At 37.9% G+C, this 21,944-nt stretch overlaps 1 protein-coding gene across 11 annotated transcripts in view; it reads right to left on the minus strand.

Annotated features, from left to right (window-relative positions):
- CPEB3 (cytoplasmic polyadenylation element binding protein 3) overlaps positions 1 to 21,944 on the minus strand; it is a 190,696-nt gene that overhangs the window by 74,566 nt on the left and 94,186 nt on the right. For 7 of the 11 annotated variants that reach the window (XM_047701458.1, XM_047701464.1, XM_047701456.1 and 4 more), the window contains 2 exons: positions 13,730 to 13,786; positions 628 to 795 (listed from right to left, as the gene is read on the minus strand). In XM_047701458.1, the coding sequence (XP_047557414.1) occupies positions 628 to 795; positions 13,730 to 13,786 (225 nt within the window). The remainder of the gene's footprint in view (positions 1 to 627; positions 796 to 13,729; positions 13,787 to 21,944) is intronic. The other 4 variants (XM_047701465.1, XM_047701457.1, XM_047701466.1 and 1 more) reach the window with 2 other exon arrangements.

Consider the following 21,944-nt stretch of genomic DNA (forward strand, 5'->3'; position numbering starts at 1 on the left):
TTGGGCATTATTGAAAACTCACTTTTGGATCGACAGTATCTCAAGAACATTATTAAGAAAAATTCTAATTAGTCTTTATTCTTTTAAAGGAAAGGGGGGGCTTTTAATTAATAGATATCTATATTAAAATATGAGATGGGATAGTGATGAACATGACCAAAAGCACTGGAATTGGACTAATTTTGAATGCCAGCTGCACCATTAGCTACATAACCTTGGACAAACTGTCTGCCTCTGATCCTCAGTTTCCTTATCTATAAAATGGAGTTGGTAGGATTTGCCTTAAAGGATGGCTATAAGGGTTAAATGAGATAATATAATGTGAAGCACTTAGCACAATTTTGGGTATATAGAGAGTTTCACAAATACTAACTTTCATTATTATTTTACAGTTTAACCCCAAATTAATGACTGGGAAACATGAAGCTGTTGGGAGACTGCCCTGTATGAACACATTTGAAGAGCAGACCTGAAAGGCACCATCTATTACTTCCTCATCTTTTGAATATTTTCATCCTCCAAATACAAAAACAGGAATGTCCCAAACTGCTTGGAGAGGAGAGGCAGGGTCAAATCACACAAAGAACAAACCTGGCCTTTATAAAGTCCTTAATGAATGCATCGTACCTTCATCAATATCAGGAGGAAGACCTCCAACAAACACCTTTCTAGAGTAACGTTCTACTCGTTCTCCGTTTTGACAGCGAGTGGGAGAACTTAAGCCAGATGACAAGGATTGATCGCCATGACTGTCGTCCAGGAAGGCATCTTCAAAGGGAAAGAGAGAAGACCGACCTGAAACAAACGTGGAAGTTTCTACAGTTAAAATTATTTTCTTGGACAACAAATGCTTTATTAGGAACCAAAGTGTAGAATGAATCATACAAAAAAAGATGCATCCTGAACTGTGACTTTTACAATAGGGTAAATTGTACAATAGGGTAAACTGCAGATTGCTGAGCCTAGACAATGCCATCATTTTTGTGTAAAGGTATGCATAGCACAGAAATAAATGGACTGATCGTCAGGAGGAAGCATCCAAAATTACAGCTGCTTCTGCAGCTAAAAATCACCACCTTTTACGCAGAGAGTTCCTATCACTGCCACTAAGAGTATTCAGCAGCTATTTTTCCTTTCCCCAGACATTTCTTAAAATAAATGGAAAAGTAATCTTTATTCACAGATTTTTATTTGCTCAAAGGTCCAGGCTGGCTGGCCCTGACAGCAGAGGGAATATTACACTGATAACAAAGGCTGATTGCCTCTCTGATAGAAGGACAAAAGATGATCAATTTTTCCCTGCCACTCTGAACTAATCCAATTTAGGAATAAACACCTGCAGTAATCACAGATGGCACAAGTAAATGAGAAGACATAAATTAAGGTGTGGGAGTACAGATGCAGATGTGGTTATGACATTTTTACCCTACTAATCTAGGCAGTATTTTATATCACTCAAAAAATTATTTTCATTGTCAACTCTATAGCCAAATAGAGTTTATACAGCAAAAGCATCTACCCATTCCACATGACTGTAAGAAAGATGCCAGCAGTTAGAGTCTGTTAATAAACATAACACAATAAGGCCATCCGGCATTACAAAATAAAATCTAAGTTTAAAACAAATATATTTCCTGTTTGAGTCAGTGAGTTCCTGGTAAAACTTTCCATTAGGTTACACTCTAAAAATGAACCATCTTGAATACTCTAACTTTTGAAAAAAAGAATAATTCCCCTCTAAAATATATTCATATACTCTTCAAAAAAAGAACAGTGTCTTCCCCATTTAGTCTATCCTGTCTGTATTTCCCTGAAACCTAGTTTCTGCGTCACTACAGCCAACTCTCTAAAACAGAATATAAATAGCCTTATAAAAATACTGAACATTTATTTCTTTTACCAAAAATATGGCTACTAATATAACTCTATTTATTTTATGAACAACCCAGGTGGTATAAGAAAGGCACTATTTTGATGTTGGGAGTTAACAAATAAAAGGACCTAAGAATTTATTGTTCAGCTCTTCCTAGATTAGCTACAAAGAAACAGAATAAATTTTGTCACCTCATGTCACCTAGATTTCTTAGCCGGGGGGAACAAACAATAGGCAGTAAATTCTCATCCTGTGAATTCTGTTCTGATCACTGGGGGTAAAACAGAGTTGCAGCAACTGTAGGCAGAATGACTTTCCCAAAGACATCCAGAGATGTACTTGCACAACTGTCAGATTTTGCTTCCCACGGGGTCCACATTCAGTGAGTTATGTGCTTACTCTGGGACACGCACACACCCAAATCAGCATTTCCCACAGAAAACTCCTATCCCCATCTCTTACCCTCAAACTAGTAACATGAAATGCTCAGGAAACAAAGGCTGCTAGGAGCAGGGAGGGGGGAGACAACTAAATAATACTGGAAAATACTGCACACCTTATGCCCTTCCCAGACATTCACAATCCATATCAGAATATAAACGGTTGGGAAAAGTTCTGCAGTATAATAAATTGACCCAGCAGTACCTGGATTTAAGATTTAAAAAAAAAAAAGTTAACATATGCAACTCAGTGGAAAACACTTGAAGAAATATTTATCTATATTCTAGAATCACCAAACTAATATGAATTATTTGAAAGTTCTTGACAAAGAAATCGTCTGGTCAGAGATAGGCAAGTGCCTAAGTATAAGACAGAAAAAATTAAGTACTAAATGAAGACGATACCAAGAGCACTATTACTGCCCTATGGGAGATGGGGTGGGTGGAGACCTTTGGAGTGATTTCACACGAAGGCCACCTTGAGCAGAATCTTGTGGGGTTGGGGTTTCTAAGGTAAAGAACAAGAATCCACAGAGACAGAACTTTCAAAACAGCTTTGACCTTTCCCTCCAAACCAGGTCCTCTAGCATTCCCTTCAATCTCAACAGAAATGACTAAACACACTCAATTCAATCCAGAAATCCAGGACTCCCCCGAGACATCTCTTACTCTTTTCTTTCTTTATTTATTACTCCACATCTAATCTCTCTCTCACTAGCTTCTATCAATTCAAGCTATGAAGTAATTCTTCAATCCATTCACTTCTCCCATCTCCAGTCCTAACATCCTGGGTTCCAGATCATCATCATCTCTGCCCTGAACTAATGGGTTCCAACAAGTCTATATGACAGCCTATTTAGTCTACTGGTTTCTTTCTTGAACCCCATAAGGCTTTTTCCACACAACAGCCCAAGTCTTCATTTTCAAATATTAATCTGAACCCATAACCACACTCCCCACCTTCATCTTTAGAACCCTTCAATAACATCAAACTGTTTTTCAGTAAAGTACAAAAACATCACTCTATAAGGCTTATGCAGTCTCCTATATCACAGTTGTTGCCTCTCTCCTTCTGTCTGGTTCACTAACTTCCAATCACTCCGACCTCCTTTGAATTTCCTGATGATTCCTTCTTGCCTCAGGTACCAAGGAAAAGGTGTTTCCCCCATCTCCCAAATAAATACTCTCCTCCCAACTCCCCAGTTTTCTAATTAATTCCCACCAATTCTTCAAGTCTCAACTGAAGAATCATTTCCTCAGGTGGAACTTTCCTGAACTTCTAGATTAGGTTAGCTTCCTTTTTCTATCCACTCATAGCACTTCCCCTGACAATTTTCCCAATTACCATTATACTATCATGTGGGTTTTTATGTGGTATTTCACTCCCCAGCTCCATTAAGTAAGCTCTATTAGGACAGGGACCAATTTAATCTTATTCACCACTATCTCCTCACATCCAAATGAGGGCCAGAAAAGGTATTCAATAAATATTGAGGCAACATCCAGAAAAGGATAACAGTACATGCAAAGACACACTGTTCCAAGTATATGCTGGAACACAGCACGCAGGTGTGAGAATGGCAAAAGAAGGAACCATGTCCTAGGAAATTGAGACCTTTTCTATTGCTTCTATGTGTCAGACATTATATTCTATACTTTATATTACAAAAGCAATAGGGAATTTCCCCATTTTCCAAGTCAATATTTCCTTCTAATACTAGCTTTAAAAAAAAAAACAAAAAACCCTCACTCTGGAGACTGATACTCCCATCTAATTCATCTTCCATCCTGTCAGAATGACTTTTCTGAGATGCCTATGACCATGTGATTCCCTCTACCTCACATCCTACAATAGCTACCATCACTTTCACCAGCAATTTGCACCCAGGGAAAGAGGAGATGGGGTGAGAGTCTGTAGAAATTTGGGACCGTCCAGACAAGAGATGAGGAAATCTTGAACAAGTGCCGTGAAGGAGGAGGAGAAGTAGATATTCAAGATGTTCCAGAACAAAGAGAACTTTCTTTGTGCATGACCAATATAACCACAGCTTCCCAGAATATTCTGGCAAAGAAAATAAAAGCTAGAGTTAAATGTAAAAATTTGGACAGTTTTAAAAGTTGGTTATGGGTACTTAAAAAACTTGCCAAGGTTTTAAAACCAAACCTCTTATTAATAGTATTTAGAGTACCATATAGTAATTAAGTTGCCCTAGGAAATGAAACTGCAAAGAATCCACACATACATGATGTTTTCTCTGTGGATAAAAACTAAGACTATGGGGTGGGGAGAGGTGCCTGGGTGGCTCAGTCCATTAGGCATCTACCTTTGGCTTGGGTCATGATTCCAGGGTCCTGAGATCAAGCCCCATGTCAGGCTCCCTACTTGTTGGGGAGCCTGCTTCTCCCTCTCCCTCCGCCACTCCCCCTACCTGTGCTCTCTCTCTCTGTCAAATTAATAAATAAAATCTTTAAAAAAAAAAAGGCAGTAAGACAGGCATTCTTTTTTTTTTTTAATTTAAAAGATTTTATTTGACAGAGATCACAAGTAGGCAGAGAGGCAGGCAGGGGAGGGGGGAGAAGCGGGCTCCCTGCTGAGCAGAGAGCCCGATGTGAGACTCGATCCCAGGACCCTGGGATCATGACCTGAGCCAAAGGCAGAGGCTTTAACCCACTGAGCCACCCAGGCGCCCCAAGACAGGCATTCTTGAGTCAAAACCTCTTTGAGATCATAGGCAACATAAAAAAAGACAAACCAACCAAACAAAGACTATAGGTCTCAGAGTCCAATCCCCAAATCTACTTAATCTGAGTGCATGGGGTTCAAATTTGAAAATCTGCACTTTTAATAAATTTCCCCAGTGATCCCTATGCTCAAGTTTAAGAGCAACTAAAATGGAGATTAACTGTCTATAGCAGGCATCCACTGAAAGTGATATTATGGGAAGTATATGGAGCCTTGGGAAACATCCAAGTTCAGTCAAGTTAAAGAACAGAATGTAAAATCTATTATCTAGTCAACCATACCATAATAAGACTGCCTTAAGTGCTGATGGAACAAAAAGTTAGTCTGTAGGAAGCGTTTAAAAGACAGAAGTGTAGACCAAAAGAAGTTAAGAGAATTTTATCATACTGGTAAGATTACTCCTCTGTGGACAGAATGGTTCATTTGATGTTTCCATAGCCTGAAAACCACCTATTTCCTTATGCTCTAATTATAAGCTCCTGAAGGATTGTTCTAGTAATTAATTTAGTACCTCGCCACTGTGAAGAGGTACTACTGTGACTCCTTAACTAGTAGACAAATAATTAGCTACTAAAACTGTCTTCTGTTACTTTCATCTGCAAATTAAAACATTGGTATTCTGGTTTGTCCAGGGTTCCTCATGAGGTTAGTATCTGTGCATTCATTTGGTTGGTATAAATCAATCCCCCCCCACCCCGGACAAATCATCCCTGGGAAGACTAGTAAATTTTTAGTTCCCACAATATGTGTTACTAGAAACTGAAACTTGAAGAGGCTACATCCAAACTGTGTCCCATGAGGCACCCTACTTCACTAGCCAGCATCTCTCTGACATACTACTTTTCTTTAATAAAAAATCACCCAGGACCAAAACATTTTAAGTAAGCCATGTTACTTCCCCCAAATTATATTCTTATATACCTCGCATATTAGTATGCTTTAGAATCTGAACTTTCATGTAAAATATTGAGTATTTCAAGAGAAGCAGGAGAATACTTCCCAACAGCTGCAGTTTGGCCATTTGGTTTTCCCTTCCACCAGTGGTCTGGTTTGTGATATCTATTTCCAATTAATAACCAGAATGAAGTTTTTTTTGTCCAGTAATTGAAAAAATAATCTCTGAAAGTAGAGGTAACTTAAAGCTATGTTGAATGCTTTGTAAGAGATAAGAGCCTTGTAAAGAAAGTACAAAATAAGAAACCCACAAAGCATGAGCTTAGCACAAAGTCTTGTCCAAAACTCTTGCTTACTTAGGAGGCTCCCTTTCCTGCAGCTTATGATGGGGAAACAAAAGCCCACTGGCCACGATGGGGTGCCAAAGTGGCTCAGGCCTCCCCTCTAAGCTCCCACCAAAGACTCTGTGGTAAATCCAGCAGTTCCAGCATACTTCTGGCCCAGTACTTCCATTCCAAGCCTGACCATTTTCATCTCAGTTTTTGCAAGTAGCTCAGAAATTAGTTGCTTCAGGAGTTCCGGGGTTTTTGTTTGTTTGTTTGCTTGTTTAATGGTTTATGAGGCATGACTTCCCTAAGGAAAAAAAATTGCCTGAAAATCAGGACAGTCAGGTCCCAGCTTTACTCTGTAACCCTGGACAAAACATCTCACACATCTGAGTCTCATTTATATAATGAGAGATTTGAACTAGATGAATGGTTTTCAAATCTCTGGGAGCAGAATTCCTTTTATTAAACCTTTCATTAAAACCTTTCATTAAACCTTAATATACAAATATTAAAGTGCATCTTACGTGGCACTACTATGTGGGTATCTCTTAGGCATCACAAACTTAATGTGTTTTTAAATGAACTCTTGAAATCTACCTTGAACATATTATCTCCCAGTCCCATTTCAATACGTGGCATCACAATTCACCCAATTGCTCAAGCTAGAAGCTGAACATCATTTTTGAGTCTTCCTTCTTATTTACTTCTCACATTCAATTCTTCAGTTTAATGTCATTAAAAAAGGTTCATTCTATCCTCTAGAATATATTTTCCATTTGTTCATGTCTTTCCAACTCTATTGCCATCACTCTATGCTAAAACACCATCACCTCTTGCCTAGACTACTGCTGCCTTCTTTCTGAAGTAGACAGCCCACTTCTCTTCTCACTTCACTTTAAACAGTGGTAGCCAGAGTCCCCTTTTAAAAACATAAATCTGATCATTTGACTCTACTTTAAAACATTCATAGATTTCCTCTTGTACTAGGACCACATTCAAAATCCTTACCGGGAGCTAAAGCGCAGCAGGATTGTATTTCCTTCTGTCCTTCAGCTTCATCTTAATACACCCTCCTCTTTCTCCTACCAAGCTCAGTCATTCTGGTCTCTATTTTCTCAAATACACAAAGCCCTTTCGGGCCTCACCTATCCCCCAAGTTTTAAAAAAAAGCTTTATGAAGATATAATTCACTTATCATACAACTCATCCATTTAACTCATTAGCTGCCACTCTCCATTTTCCTTGAACTCTCTCAGGCCTAGGCAAAGGCTAGTCTACTTTCTGTGTCAACAGAAAGGACATTTCATAAAAATGGACTCATACAATACGCAATCTTTTATAATTGTCTTCTTTCACTTAGTATAATGTTTTCAAAGTTTATCAATGTTGCAGCATCTATCAATACTTTGCCTCAAGCTTCTTAAAATAGCTGTCTTTTAATGTCTGCAATTCCCTTTAAAACATTCTAAGGTGGGGGCAGGAGCAGGCGCCTGGGTGGCTCAGTTCGTTAAGCGACTGCCTTCAGCTCAGGTCATGATCCTGGAGTCCCGAGATCAAGTCTGGCAACAGGCTCCTGCTTGGCAGGGAGTCTGCTTCTCCCTCCAACCCTCCCTCTTCTCAATCTCTCTCTCTTTCTCTTAAATAAATAAATAAAATCTTTAAACACACACACACACACACACACTAAGGGAGAAGAAAGAGGGAACATATGAAACAAGATTGGCAAAAATGAAGGCAACTGATGGGTAGACAGCTCAATAAACTATTCCATTTTTGTGTATGTTTGAAAATTTGCACAATAAAAATTCTCCTTTAAAGATACCTGTCTTTCCATCCTTTGGGTTTCAGTTTAAATATCTTTTCAGAGAAAACCACCGTAGGTTAGAGGGAACCTCCCATTTTTCTTGCCTAGTACTTTTCACAATTATTGAATATGGAAATGTTTGTTTCACTTATTGTCTCTCTCTTACTAGAATGAACACTGTATAGGGAGACAGAACACACCTAGAGTCCAGTACAGCATCTGACCTGATTATAAGCACACAAATTCTTAATAAATGAAATTAAGGTGGACAGCCCAGAACCCCTCCATCATTGTTTAAGACCCTCTAGGCCAACTTCTTGCAAAAACAAAAAAGTGTGATCTTATTCTCCCACCATTTCCTATGCTCAAATTTCCATATTACTATAAGGGGTAACATTTCAGATAATATAGTCATGAACAGTCAGAAATTTCCTCAGCTGTTCACGTTTCATTGAGGGACCAACCATTCCTTTAGACAAGAAAACTCATGTAACTGGATTTGAATTAGCAGAATGACATGTTTGTATCACAGTATCACTGATATGTGTGATCCCTCCACCCTTAGGAAGGCTTTTGGCATAAAGATCCAACTTCAACTTGGCACATAAGTTTGTTTCATTGGATTTTTTGAATCATTGTTATTAAACTAAGATTAATGCCTCATATCATGTCAATAGATTTTTATGGATTAAATATATACAGAAGTATCTGTTTTATGATAGTAACTCTAACCCAACAGTAACTCCAATAGTAAAGTAACTGATCATTCTTTGTATTTCCTCATTTACATTGTTTAAAAGGATCATCTATATTTTCCTTGATTTTAAAGCAATTCTACTACACATCAAGAGCACTGGAACAGCCAACATGCCTACTTATGAACGGAAGTCTCCCAGACACCTTAAGAGCTCATGTGAAATGAGAAACACAACATACATATTAATCTGGTGTAAAATGTGCAGGCAAAGTTCTTTTATGACACTATCTGATAGACTAGTTCCTAATAGGGTCTGCAGTTATACAGGAAGGCACATATCAAAGCTTTGAAAGTCAAAATACTCCAGAAAGAAAATGTTAAAATTATTTGGAGTTATTTCGATTCCATAAGGGAATATGGGAAGAGAAATCAACATTTCTCTAAAGGAACATATCTTTAAATTAAAAGTGGGTATAATAGGAAATATACTTGGACATTTAAATACTTTATATATAATCACTCATTTTCAAATTCAATTCTTACACATCTAATTTTGCTTCCCTACTACTGTTTCTTTTTTTAAATTTTTAATTAATTAATTAATATTAACATATAATGTATTATTTGCCCCAGGGTACAGGTCTGTGAATCATCAGGCTTTCACATTTCACAGCACTCACATAGCACATACCCTCCCCAATGTCTGAAACCCAGCCACCCTATCCCTCCCGACCCCCAGCAACCCTCAGTTTGTTTCATGAAATTAAGAGTCTGTTATGGTTTGTCTCTCTACTACTGTTTCAACTATACTACTAGAAGTACCTGGTTTGCCAAGGTCTACTCTTCAATACTTGTATCTCCAGCTAAGCCTCTAGCTAATGTCCAGGTTCTTTCCTGTTTTTGTCACTTGATCATGAAACCCTCTTTCAAAAGCCTGATATATCTCTGTCTAGGAGTATTCCCTTTTGTTTAAAAAAGGCTCATTAGGGCAGCTCAGACCATTTTCATTGCAAATATCTCCTCTTTAGCTGGCTCCCAATGCATATACTCAGGGACATAGGCCACAAGCATCTGGTCATGCCAATCTCACCTTGAAGCTTTTTTTTTTTTTTTAAACATTTTAATTTTTTTTTTTAAAGATTTTATTTATTTATTTGAGAGAGAGACAGTGAGAGACAGCATGAGCAAGGAGAAGGTCAGAGGAGAAGCAGACTCCCCATGGAGCTGGGAGCCCGATGTGGGACTCGATCCCGGGACCCCGGGATCATGACCTGAGCCGAAGGCAGTCGTCCAACCAACTGAGCCACCCAGGCGTCCCTTAACTTTTTTTTTTTTTTTTTAGATTTTATTTATTTGACAGAGAGAGAGAGATTACAAGTAGGCAGAGAGGCAGGCAGAGAGAGAGGGGAAAGCAGGCTCCCTGCTGAGCAGAGAGCCCGATGTGGGGCTCAATCCCAGGACCCTGAGATTATGACCTGAGCTGAAGGCAGAAGCTTAACCCATTGAGCCACTGGGGCACCGCAAAGCTTTCTTTTTTAAGGTGAATCATATACCTAGTGAGGTCTCCTTCCCACTCCTCTTCCATTATCCAAATAGTTCCTGAAATTCTATCTGTTCCAGGAAGCTTTTCCATGTTTATCAGGAGAAGTGAAAGAGTCCACTAGCCTAAACCTTATTGACAGATCTCAAAACTGTCATAGGTAAGTCCCTTTGGTTTCTATTCCTAAAATATTTACCAACATGTGTATGTGATGTATAGAATATGAGTTACAGGTAATTCTTAAAAATAACATACATCAGCAAGTTCAATTTTTAAATTTTTTATTTAAATTCCAGCCAAGTTCATTTTTTATGTTTTGGGAAAGTCTAAGCTTTGTTTGGAGGAAAGAAGTCAAGCAATAACATAACCCCTGATTATACAAATAAATGAGCATGAGGAAATCTGCCAATTCATCAAGTGTATACTATGCAGTGGCCCAGATGAGTATGCTTTAGGAAATAAGAGAAGATATGAGGTACCCCTGCCCCATCTCACATGCTATGTCACCATATTTAAGGAAGACAATTTCTTTTTCACCTTTGGGAATCTTCTATCTGTTCTTTTCTCATTACAAAAAGTCAACCTTCAGTCTTTTAATGTTCTTGCTTGTGCTCTCTCTCTCTCTCTCACACACAAACACACACACACACTCTCTCTCTCTCTCTCTCGCTCTCTCATCATTATCTTCTTCATCTGCAGACTTACAGAACTGCAGACTTACAGAGAGGAGGGACCAAGTCATTCTAGGCTGTGTTTAGCCTAACACTTGGTGCAAAGATGACCATGCTTGTGAAAACAATTAAGTCAAACTTTACAAATAAATAGGAGGAAAGTAACACAGAAACAGGAAGAGTAATTTTTTTAGGCACTTAGAAATTAAAGGTGATCTTAATATTCCTGATGTCTGGTACTTAATATACTATGATTTGTAAAAATAAAATAATTTTTAAAAATAGGATGCCTCTGAAAAATGATCTGAGGGTTTGAAGGGGCAGGGGATGGGAAGTTGGGTGAGCCTGGTGGTGGGTATTATGGAGGGCATGTATTGCATGGAGCACTGGGTGTGGTGCATAAACAATGAATTCTGGTACACTGAAAAGAAATTTAAAAAATTAAAAAAAAATTCCATTGAAGAAAAAAAAAAATATGATGTCAGAGCACCTGGGTGGCTCGGTTGGTTAGGCATCTGCTTTCAGCTCAGGTCATGATCCCAGGGTCCTGGGACTGATTCCTCCATCAGGTTCCTTGCTCAGTGGGGAGCCTGCTTCTCCCTCTGTGTCTGCCTGCCACTCTGCCTGCTTATGCTCTTTTTCTCTGACAAATAAATAAATAAATTCTTTAAAAAATATATATGATGCCAAACTCTGGTCTGCATAGATATAGGATGTTACTTCAAAAACAATCCTCATCAATAAACATTTAATAAGAGCTAATTATATGTAGGCACAGGATACAACTGTCTTCAATGAACTTATCTCCAGTTGAAGAATCAGAGCATACAGGAAAAACAAGAAGAAAGTAAAGGCAGTAGAAGCAGAGGAAAAGACTGCCTGCAAAGCCACTGAGCAAGGCTTCATGGGAGAGATAAGGCTTTTTGGCTTAAATGCACAAACCAAGGATAGGTGTTAGGTAAGTAAATGAAAGGAAGGGAGGCCAGTACATGCGTGCAATGGCCAGACTGTGGGAAAGTACAGAGACTAGTTAGGGGAAGGTGAGGTGGGGAAAATGGAGATGATGAGGCCGGTGAAACAGGGAGAAGGCAGATGATGGAGATCCTTAATGGAGGATGACAACATGGACTAAATGATGTTTCAGAAAGAAAAAAACAAAAGAAGTGAAAAACAACAGAAATGAAAAGGGAAGGATGAGGCCCAAGACACTAAAGGAAAAATCTCGACAAGATGTGGTAACTGATCAGTGTGTAAGAAGAGGAGAGGCTAGTCCCTGCTATCTACCTTCCAGATGGTGTCTATTTGCTGTGTAAATCTGTCCATTCCTTACTCCTTCCCAAGAGTAACCAATTTTCTAGCAACATGAAAAATTATATGTATAGTACAAAATGATTTTTTAGTAGTATTATTGCCTATACTTTCAATTAAAAAACAGTAAGGTTAAAAATATTAAATGCTATTTATTTCCATAGCTTAAAAATAACCAACTACACAAATATTTTTCTTCACCATGATTTGAAAACAAAACTGACTATATGATTCCACCATGAAAGAAGTTTTGAGTAGTAATTTGAATACATACGAGATTCTGCCAATCTTCATCCACTCAACAAATATTTATGGTAGAATAAATAAGAAAATACTATGAACTTGGGGTGCCTGGGTGGCTCAGTTGGTTAAGAGTCCAACTCTTGGTTTTGGCTCAGGTCATGGTCTCAGGATTGTCAGATTGAGTCCCACATTAGGCTGTGTGCTCAGCACAGAGTCTGCTCATCCCTCTCTCCCTCCCCCTCGACCCCTTCCCCCACTCTCAAATAAATAAAAATAAAATCTTTTTAAAAAAAGAAATGAAAGTGAGTACTTTCAAAGCAACTTACATTTGTGGAATGCTTTTAGTGTACATGAATAGGTTTTTCTCTCCCATTTTTTCAACTATAATTTCACTAACAATCTTAAAGTTAGATAAGATTGGTTTTACTACTTCATGATTTACATGTGATGATAGCAGACAGAAGTAATAAAGCAGTGATTACAACCTAGATCTTTGACCCTAAATCTCATATTCCCCTGAAACACTACATTAGGTTTAGCCTACTACTTGAAAAAGTTATTTGAATGAACTACAGATACCGAAATGAACAGCATTATACAAATAAAAGCAACATTATTTTGTTCAGGTGTGATCAGGAGAGAATGCAAGTTTTATGGGGCTTAGAGCCTATACAAGTTGGGGATCCACATCAAGAAAAAGAACACAAAGATAAGGTTAAGAGCTTGGAGGGGCTCCCCTTGAAACTTAGGCTTCTTTAGCTTCAAGGTAAATCTGCCTCTGGATATAACACAGAAGAATTCACCAGTCAACCTACTAAGATCAAGAATTATCCTCTAAGATCTAACTTTTGCCTTCTAAGTAGTATGAAAAGAACACTGCAGATAAAGGACAAAAATATATGTATGCTTAGCCTTTATTCTCTCACAATCATTCATAATAAACCATGTAACAAAAATTTCCAGGTAGAAATAGTCTTTGTTATGTCTTTATTAGGATTAAAAGAACAAACTACCAACTAACAACAAAAAATAACTATAATAAAAGTGATGAGAATTATTTTGCTAAAATAAGCTAGAACATCATACCATACAATAATTATTGTTTTACACACACACGATATAAACACACACACACTCATATTTACTCACAATTTGGCAAGCAAAAGATCTCATTAAAAAAAATTTACCTCGTCTCCGCCCATAGCTCCTGGCTGCATGTAAACACAGAAGAAAACCATGGGTATCTGTATCAAAATGGTGAATTTAGAAATAAAAAAAAAATTCACATAAACCTTTTCTAAGTATTTTCAGTATTAATTAATCTGGAGATACTGTTCAACTTGATGGCAGAGATGTTATATTAAAAAAAAACCTTTATGAAGCACAAGTTAAAACACAATCTTTAAAGAGAAATTCACCTGGATATGGCAGCCACTGGAAAACATACAATGGGTGCTTAAGTTATACAGTTTTATAAGGATTTATATTGTGGTCCATATCTATATCAGATATAGATAAATAGAGTTCTTTTAAATTTTTTTTCTGATTTATAAATCTTCATTTGTGCTATATATTATCATTAAACATCACTTTAAAGAAAATCCATTCATTCTAAATTCAAAACTGTAGCACGTGGTAGTGATTCTGCATTTCTTCACGCATGCGTGCACACACACCTACACACACACACACCCCATAAGTAGAGTCGCCTGAAAAACCACATAGAAATTTTATACACAATTAACTCTGGTTTTACAAAATATGTTTGCATTGAAAATTTCAGTGAAGCTTCTCATGATCTCCCAATTTACTTTCCATACAGTAACACAGATAGGGAGAAAACAACATCTTTTCACCTAAGAAGTGAACTTCTTAAGAGATTAAGTTACTAGATACTCAGGTCAGAATGAAAAATAGAGTGCTTTGAAGATTTTCTTGGCTTTCAAAACTCAAGGCCCACAGAACACATTATTACAACATTTAACAGAGCTAGGCTATGGTATCAGACATAAATTGCTAAGAGATCCAGTCATCTAAAAGAACTTTCAAAGTAGAAAGTTCTTGAAAAATTTGAAAACTCAAGGTCTATCAAATAAATGAGAACTTGATTTAATTCATTTTTTAAAGCATGACATGTTATAATATTAGCCTAACACAAATCAAAACAAAACAAAAAATAAATTTATGATGACATATGCATTGTAAGGTAGTACTGAAGAAAAATATTTCCCTCCTAGAAAAAGAATTCTGACTTTTCAGTTAGAAAACTGAAATATTAGTTGGCCAATCTCATCTTCTGCTAGTTTCCTCTTTTCTTCAGACAGCATACCCTCACCTATACACATCTGGCCTCTTCACTTTTCCATTACATAAATAATAAAAAGGATTTGCCAGTTCGAGCTCTACTTTTCCCTTAACTCCTTCCATCACTATAATTCTCAATTTAAAAAAACATAATCCCTTCTGAATTTACATAGCAGTACTATTTACATCACTTAAAAAAGGAACATACTACAAAAAAAATTAAGGAGCTTTCATACTTTTCATTATGTAGAACCTGGAATTCATCTACCCACAGAATGTATAATAAATGGTAGTTGGTTTCCCAGTTTGGCCCCCCAAAAGCTTACTACATTTATAATAATATGAGTGAGTTAATACTAAAGGACAACACATAAAAAGAGATTAAGTATGGGGGCGCCTGGGTGGCTCCGTCAGTCGAGCATCCAACTCTTGATTTTAGCTCAGGTATAGACCCCTATGTTGGGCTCTGTGCTCAGTACTGAGTCTGCTTGGATTCTCCCCCTCTGCTCCTACCCCTGCTTGAGCTTTCTCTCTCTCTCTTTCTCTCAAATAATACATAAATAAATAAAATCCTTAAAAGGAGAGATTAAGTATGTTGTGATATCATACCATTATTTCTTTGTCCCTTCTATTCCCATGCCCAATGATGTCATGCTGCCCAACACCCCCACTGCAAACTTTTTTTTAAGAGAGGAAATAAAACATTCTGTATTTCAAAATTACTCATTTCTCTCCCAAACAACAAATTCCCATTCTTTGATTATATCTGATTTCTGGCCAGATGCTCAATGAAAAAGAATCTGATTACAATTCTAAGGTACAAATGACTCATCAGACCTTAACACACCTAAAAGATAAATGAGAATGCTGTTCACTAGAGTGTTCAACTGCCAAATTTTCAGGTAATAGAGAACATGAAGTGAATAGATCCAGTCTCGGGGGTGAGAAGGAGCATCCTGAGTTGGGGAAGTAAGACTCGCAAAAGCCATACTTGGGAGTTTTAGTCAAAGCTTCCTTAAATAGTTCATGATTTTGATTTTTTTTTCCTTTTTCCATTTCTTTTTTTTTTTAATGATTTTATTTATTTATTTGTCAGAGAGAGCGAGGGAGAGAGAGCGAGCACAGGCAGACAGAATGGCAGGCAGAGGCAGAGGGAGAAGCAGGTTCCCTGACGAGCAAGGAGCCCGATGCGGGACTCGATCCCAGGACGCCGGGATCATGACCTGAGCCGAAGGCAGCTGCTTAACCAACTGAGCCACCCAGGCGTCCCTCCTTTTTCCATTTCTAATTAAATACATCAGCCTGGTGACTGATATGGGGGCAAGATAACATATGGAATAGGCAGCCAATTTAAAGTGGTGATATGAGATGCTTCAGTTTGCTTTCATCATTCATTGTGGAATTTAATTATGTGCTACCTTGGTTCTAATTTCAGTATTTTATCTATGATCCCTATGGTGATTATTATTATAGCAGCTACCACTTAATGAGTATGTGCTATGTACCAGAGCAGTTCAAATGCTTTACATGTATTAATGCCATTTAATACACCTGATAACTATGGCATAAGAATTCTTATTAGCCTCTTCTTAATAGATGAAGAAAATGGGACACAGAACTAAGTAACTTGCCTAAAATCTTACAGTGAGGAAGTGGTGCATTTGGAATATGAATCTAAGCACTCTGGCCCCAGAGCTCACACTTGTAACCACCTCACTGTACTGTTAAATTCCTAAAGGGTAAGGTCCATATCTTGTATTACTTTTAATATCCTGTCATGCACCTGATAGAATGCTCTGTACCAACCCGGTATTCAACAAATACAGGTTGTTAGCTGAATGTGTAATCAAGGGAAGGAGTAATACATGCCTTTAGAATGTATGACATCACTGTTGGTGATTAAAAGTTTGCTCATAGGTTGGGGCGCCTGGGTGGCTCAGTGGGTTAAAGCCTCTGCCTTCAGCTCAGGTCATGATCTCAGGGTCCTGGGATCGAGTCCCACATCAGGATCTCTGCTCAGCAGGGAGCCTGCTTCCTCCTCTCTCTGCCTTCCTCTCTGCCTACTTCTGATCTGTCTCTGTCAAAGAAATAAATAAAAATCTTTAAAAAAAAAAAAAAGTTTGCTCATAGGAAGGCCACTTGCAAACAGACTAATTAGAGTCAAACTCCTCCCTAAGGGAAAGGTAATGAAATGAACACCATGGAAAGAAATTTGGAAGCACAAAGTGCTTTCCCTTGAGAATAAACATAACCTTTTTTTTTAAAGATTTTTAAAAAAATTTATTTGACAGAGAGATCACAAGTAGGCAGAGAGGCAGGCAGAGGGAGAGGGGGAAGCAGGCTCCCTGCTGAGCAGAGAGCCCAACTAGGGGCTCAATCCCAGGACCCTGGGATCATGACCTGAGCCAAAGACAGAGGCTTTAACCCACTGAGCCATCCAGGTGCCCCAAGAACAAATATAACTTTTAAATAAGAATACTGGACACATAAACTTCTATGAGTCAGCACAAAATGATTTCACATAAAAAAGGGGGGAGTAAATCTGACTAATTCCATCTGCATAATACATCCTATGCTAGTATAGATTTATACCAGATATAAGATATGATATATTTCCAAGGTCCTAAATAGCTCCTCCAAGAACTTTAATTCTTATTTGCCAACCATCATCATCATTACAGATAAAATTCATTTTGCCATTTCATATGTATTACTTTCAGTACTCAAAAAATTACATTTTTACAAGTCATGGTAATGGTTACCCTTGGCCAGGGGTATTAACCAGAATAACCCTGAGTGGGGGTTCTGGGGTGTTGCTAATGTTTTGCTCTTGATCTAGGTACAGGTTATATGGGTGTATTCAACTTGTAAGAATACATCAAGTTACATATTTATAATTTGTGCATTGTTAGAAATGTATGTTATAGTTTAATAAAAAACAAAATATCACAAATCTTTTAGATCATTTTGCTAAGATAAAAGGTTATAAGATTAATGTAGAAAATTCATAATGCTAATATTTATAGTCTTTAAATCATAAATCTGAATACAATTGAAAACATTAAAGATTTTTTCATCCATCACAATAAATATAAAAAGGTATATGTACCAACTATGGAAAGAACAAAGATGCCCTTCAACGGACGAATGGATAAGGAGGATGTGGTCCATATATATCAGAAAGAATGAATACCCAACTTTTGTATCAACATGGACGGGACTGGAAGAGATTATGCTGAGTGAAATAAGTCAAGCAGAGAGAGTCAATTATCATACGGTTTCATTTATTTGTGGAGCATAAGAAATAACACGGAGGACATGGGGAGATGGAGAGGAGAAGGGAGTTGAGGGAAATTGGAGGGGGAGATGAACCATGAGAGACTATGGACTCTGAAAAACAATCTGAGGGTTTTGAAGGGGCTGGATTTCTTACTGTGACAGAAAGAAGTTACAAGGCGGGGGCGGGAGGGTGGGAAGTTGGGTGAGCCTGGTGGTAGGTATTATGGAGGGCACATATCACATGGAGAACTGGGTGTGGTGCATAAACAATGAATTCTGGTACACTGAAAAGAAATTTAAAAAATTAAAATTTTTTTTTTTTTTTTTTTTTTTTTTTTGACAGAGAGAGATCACAAGCAGGCAGAGAGGCAGGCAGAGAGAGAGGAGGAAGCAGGTTCTCCGCTGAGCAGAGAGCCCGATGCGGGGCTCGATCCCAGGACCCTGAGATCATGACCTGAGCCGAAGGCAGCAGCTTAATCCGCTGAGCCACCCAGGCGCCCCTAAAAAATTAAAAATTTTTAATTGGGGTGCCTGGGTGGCTCAGTGGGTTAAAGCCTCTGCCTTCAGCTCGGGTCATGATCTCAGGGTCCTGGGATCGAGTCCCGCATCGGGCTCTTTGCTTGGCTTCTTCCTCTCTCTCTGCCTGCCTCTCTGCCTACTTGTGACCTCTCTCTGTCAAATAAATAAATAAAATCTTTAAAAAAATTAAAAACTAAAAAATTTTAAAAAAAGGTATATGTAGTTTACAGTGCAATATGTCAGAGGTATTCTAAAAATATGTGTATGTCATCAATGACTAGTACATTGTGAATGATACTTTCACATAAATGTTATGGTTTATTAGGCATATGAGGCAACAAAATAAAATGGATCATCTGTTACTCTTTATGGCTTGGCCTACACTGGGTCTTAAATGGCTGTACTCAATACATGTGATTCCTTAAGAGCATGTTATGATCTGATTTTAAAATCTAAACTAATTCTTCAGCTACATGGATTCAAGCAGATTTCCTGAAGTTTCTCTAAGCAAAGTAACAACATAAACAGATTCCACCACAGAGGCTCGAAAATGACAGAGAGAGACAGAGAGAGGGGAGAGAAGGAAAGGGAAGAGGGACAGAGAAAGATTTCTATTCTACTGTGTATTAAAGTAGCTTGCAACATTTCAGAAACTTAAGCAGAGTTCCTGGGATGCTGTATGGATGTAAAACAAGTGAACAAGATATAAAGACCTTAGTACAACATTTTACTAACTGGCTTGGAAATACCTGCCAAGACTGTTAAAAGTCAACTGGAGGAACAAATTGTTAACTACTTTTCTTGTAATAAAATCAGTTTCTTAAAAACACCTTGTAAACTTGGGGCACTTGGGTGGCACAGTCAGTTAAGTGTTTGACTCTTGATCTCGACTCAGGTCATGATCTCAGGGTTGTAGGATCAAGCCCCACATCAGGCTCCACATGGGGCATGGAGCCTGCTTAAAATACTCTCTCCCTCTACCCTTCCCCACCCCCCTTAAAAACAAAAACAAAAATAAAACCTTGTAAACTTATGTTTTTGAATACCATTTCAGTATACAAAATTAAATTCTATTCAAACCTCTAATGGTCCCTTTCAGTTTCCATCTAAGTATTAGTCATGCAAAAAATTCCACCTAAGGGGCACCTGAGTGGCTCAGTCAGTTAAGCATCTGGCTCTTGGTTTCAGCTCAGGTCATGATCTCAGGGTCATGAGATCAAGCCCTGAGTTTGGATCCTGCACTCAGCACAGACTCTGCTTGAGATTCTCTCTCCCTCTCCCTCTGCCCCTCCCTCTACCTTTCTCTAAAAGAAAGGAAGGAAAGAAGGAACAATGAAAGGAAGGAAGGGGAGGGAGGAAGGGAGAGAGTAAAGGAAGTAGGTCTTAAAAGAAATTCCACCTAAGATGGGTTAAGATCTTAAAATTAGTGCAAAAATACCCCCATTCCCTAATTAGATTAACTTCCAAAGCGCATAAGAGTGATGGAGTTTGTCCCATAAATGCTCCTCCTCTATCTTTGTCTTTATAATGGCGGGGAAGACACTTTTAGCCCAGTAATTCCCAAATATGGCAAATTATAATTGAAAAGTGATCAATTTTTCTACAAACAATATGAACTTAATGAGTAAAGATGATTTCCAACTGTTATATTCACATAAAATGAATATAAGGAACACAGGAACACAAAAAAGGCCATGGAAGTTAACAGCAAGAAGGCAGCCTTCCACCAATCAAGGAGAGAGGCCTCAGGAGAAGCCAACCCTGCCAGCACCTTGGTCTTGGATTTCCAGCCTCCAGACTGTGAGAAAATAAATTTCTGTTGTTTAAACCATACAGCCTATGCTATTTTGTTATGGCAGCCCTAGTAAAGTAACACACCAGTCCATGGACACTTGAAAACCCCTTACTCTTAATTTACCAAGACTGAAGAGCCAGTATTTAAAACCGATAAAGTCCCTGAAAGTATTTAGAAATTCCCTTTAGAATTTCTACAACTTTGTCATCCTTTAAGGAACCTCTCCAATTTTTTTTTTATTTCATTATGACTACCACAGCACTATTGTTTTCTATTAATCTTTATACAGCTATTTTATAATTAAAATCAGTATTTTTAATAGGCATTTTTGTGGATTGGTCAGAAAAATTTCATTGTCATCAATAGCATATGAAACTGTATCCTACATCCTAAACAACTGAACTTTTGCAATGTTCTGCTCCACTGCTTACAAAATCTTATAGGAAACCTATAGATTTTAATATTCCAATCTCACAAACAAAACAGGAATTCCTTCTTTAACCAATACAAAGGTGTTCTACCTAGTTCAACTAGAATACCTTAAAATCAAGAGTTAAAAGACTAAGGAGACTCACTTCAGCCTCTTCCAGTCATTTTTTTTTTTAATGCAGAACTCTCTCTCCTCCAAAAGCTGAACCCCAACAGATATATTAGTTCCCCAAAGCATTACAACCTGTTATGTATCTTTCCCCCACAGTGGCCGTTAAAGTACCTCCTTGGATGTTGGGTTTCCAAAGAACATGATTAGAAAACTAAAGATATATACTCTATGGTAGGACCATTCTTACTAGGTAGAAAGTTCTTCCTAAAATGTACCTCTCTACTATCCTTAACCATAGATCCCAGCCTAATCCCACTTTTATTTGAGGGTCATTGCTTTATCTCCTTTTGGTTTTCTCTTTTCTATAAAGAAAATATATTTAGCTACTCTCCATAAGAAATTGTTTTCCATAACCCATATCATGTTGAACATTCTCCCTTGGATAAACTGAATTTTCCAATAACACAACACTTGTCTTTCCCAAGCTTCTCATGGGAGACATCCAGGAACCTTCACCATTTGACCCCTAACTACTTTTCAGATTCTCATTCCTATTTTTTTATAAGCCTTTTATTTTTTTTAATTAAAAAATTTTTTTCCATTTTATTTTATTTCTTTTCAGTGCTCCAAAATTCATTGTTTATGCACCACACCCAGTGCTCCATGCAATACGTGCCCTCCATAAAACCCATCACCAGGTTCACCCATTCCCCCACCCCCCTGCCCCTCCAAAACCCACAGTTTGTTTCTCAGTCCATAGTCTCTCATGGTTTGTCTCCCCCTCCGATTTCCCCCATCTCACTTCTCTTCTCCATCTCCCAATGTTCAAATCCTCATTCCTATTATTTTACAAATCAGACCTATATATTCCATTCACACCAATTCAACCCACTCTTCCCATAGTATCAATATAATGTAAGGACTTTTCTGTTCAGCATAAGAATCTAGATATCCATGTCTTGAC

Source organism: Lutra lutra, chromosome 14 (genome assembly GCF_902655055.1).
Source record: "Lutra lutra chromosome 14, mLutLut1.2, whole genome shotgun sequence".
NCBI lineage: Eukaryota > Metazoa > Chordata > Mammalia > Carnivora > Mustelidae > Lutra > Lutra lutra.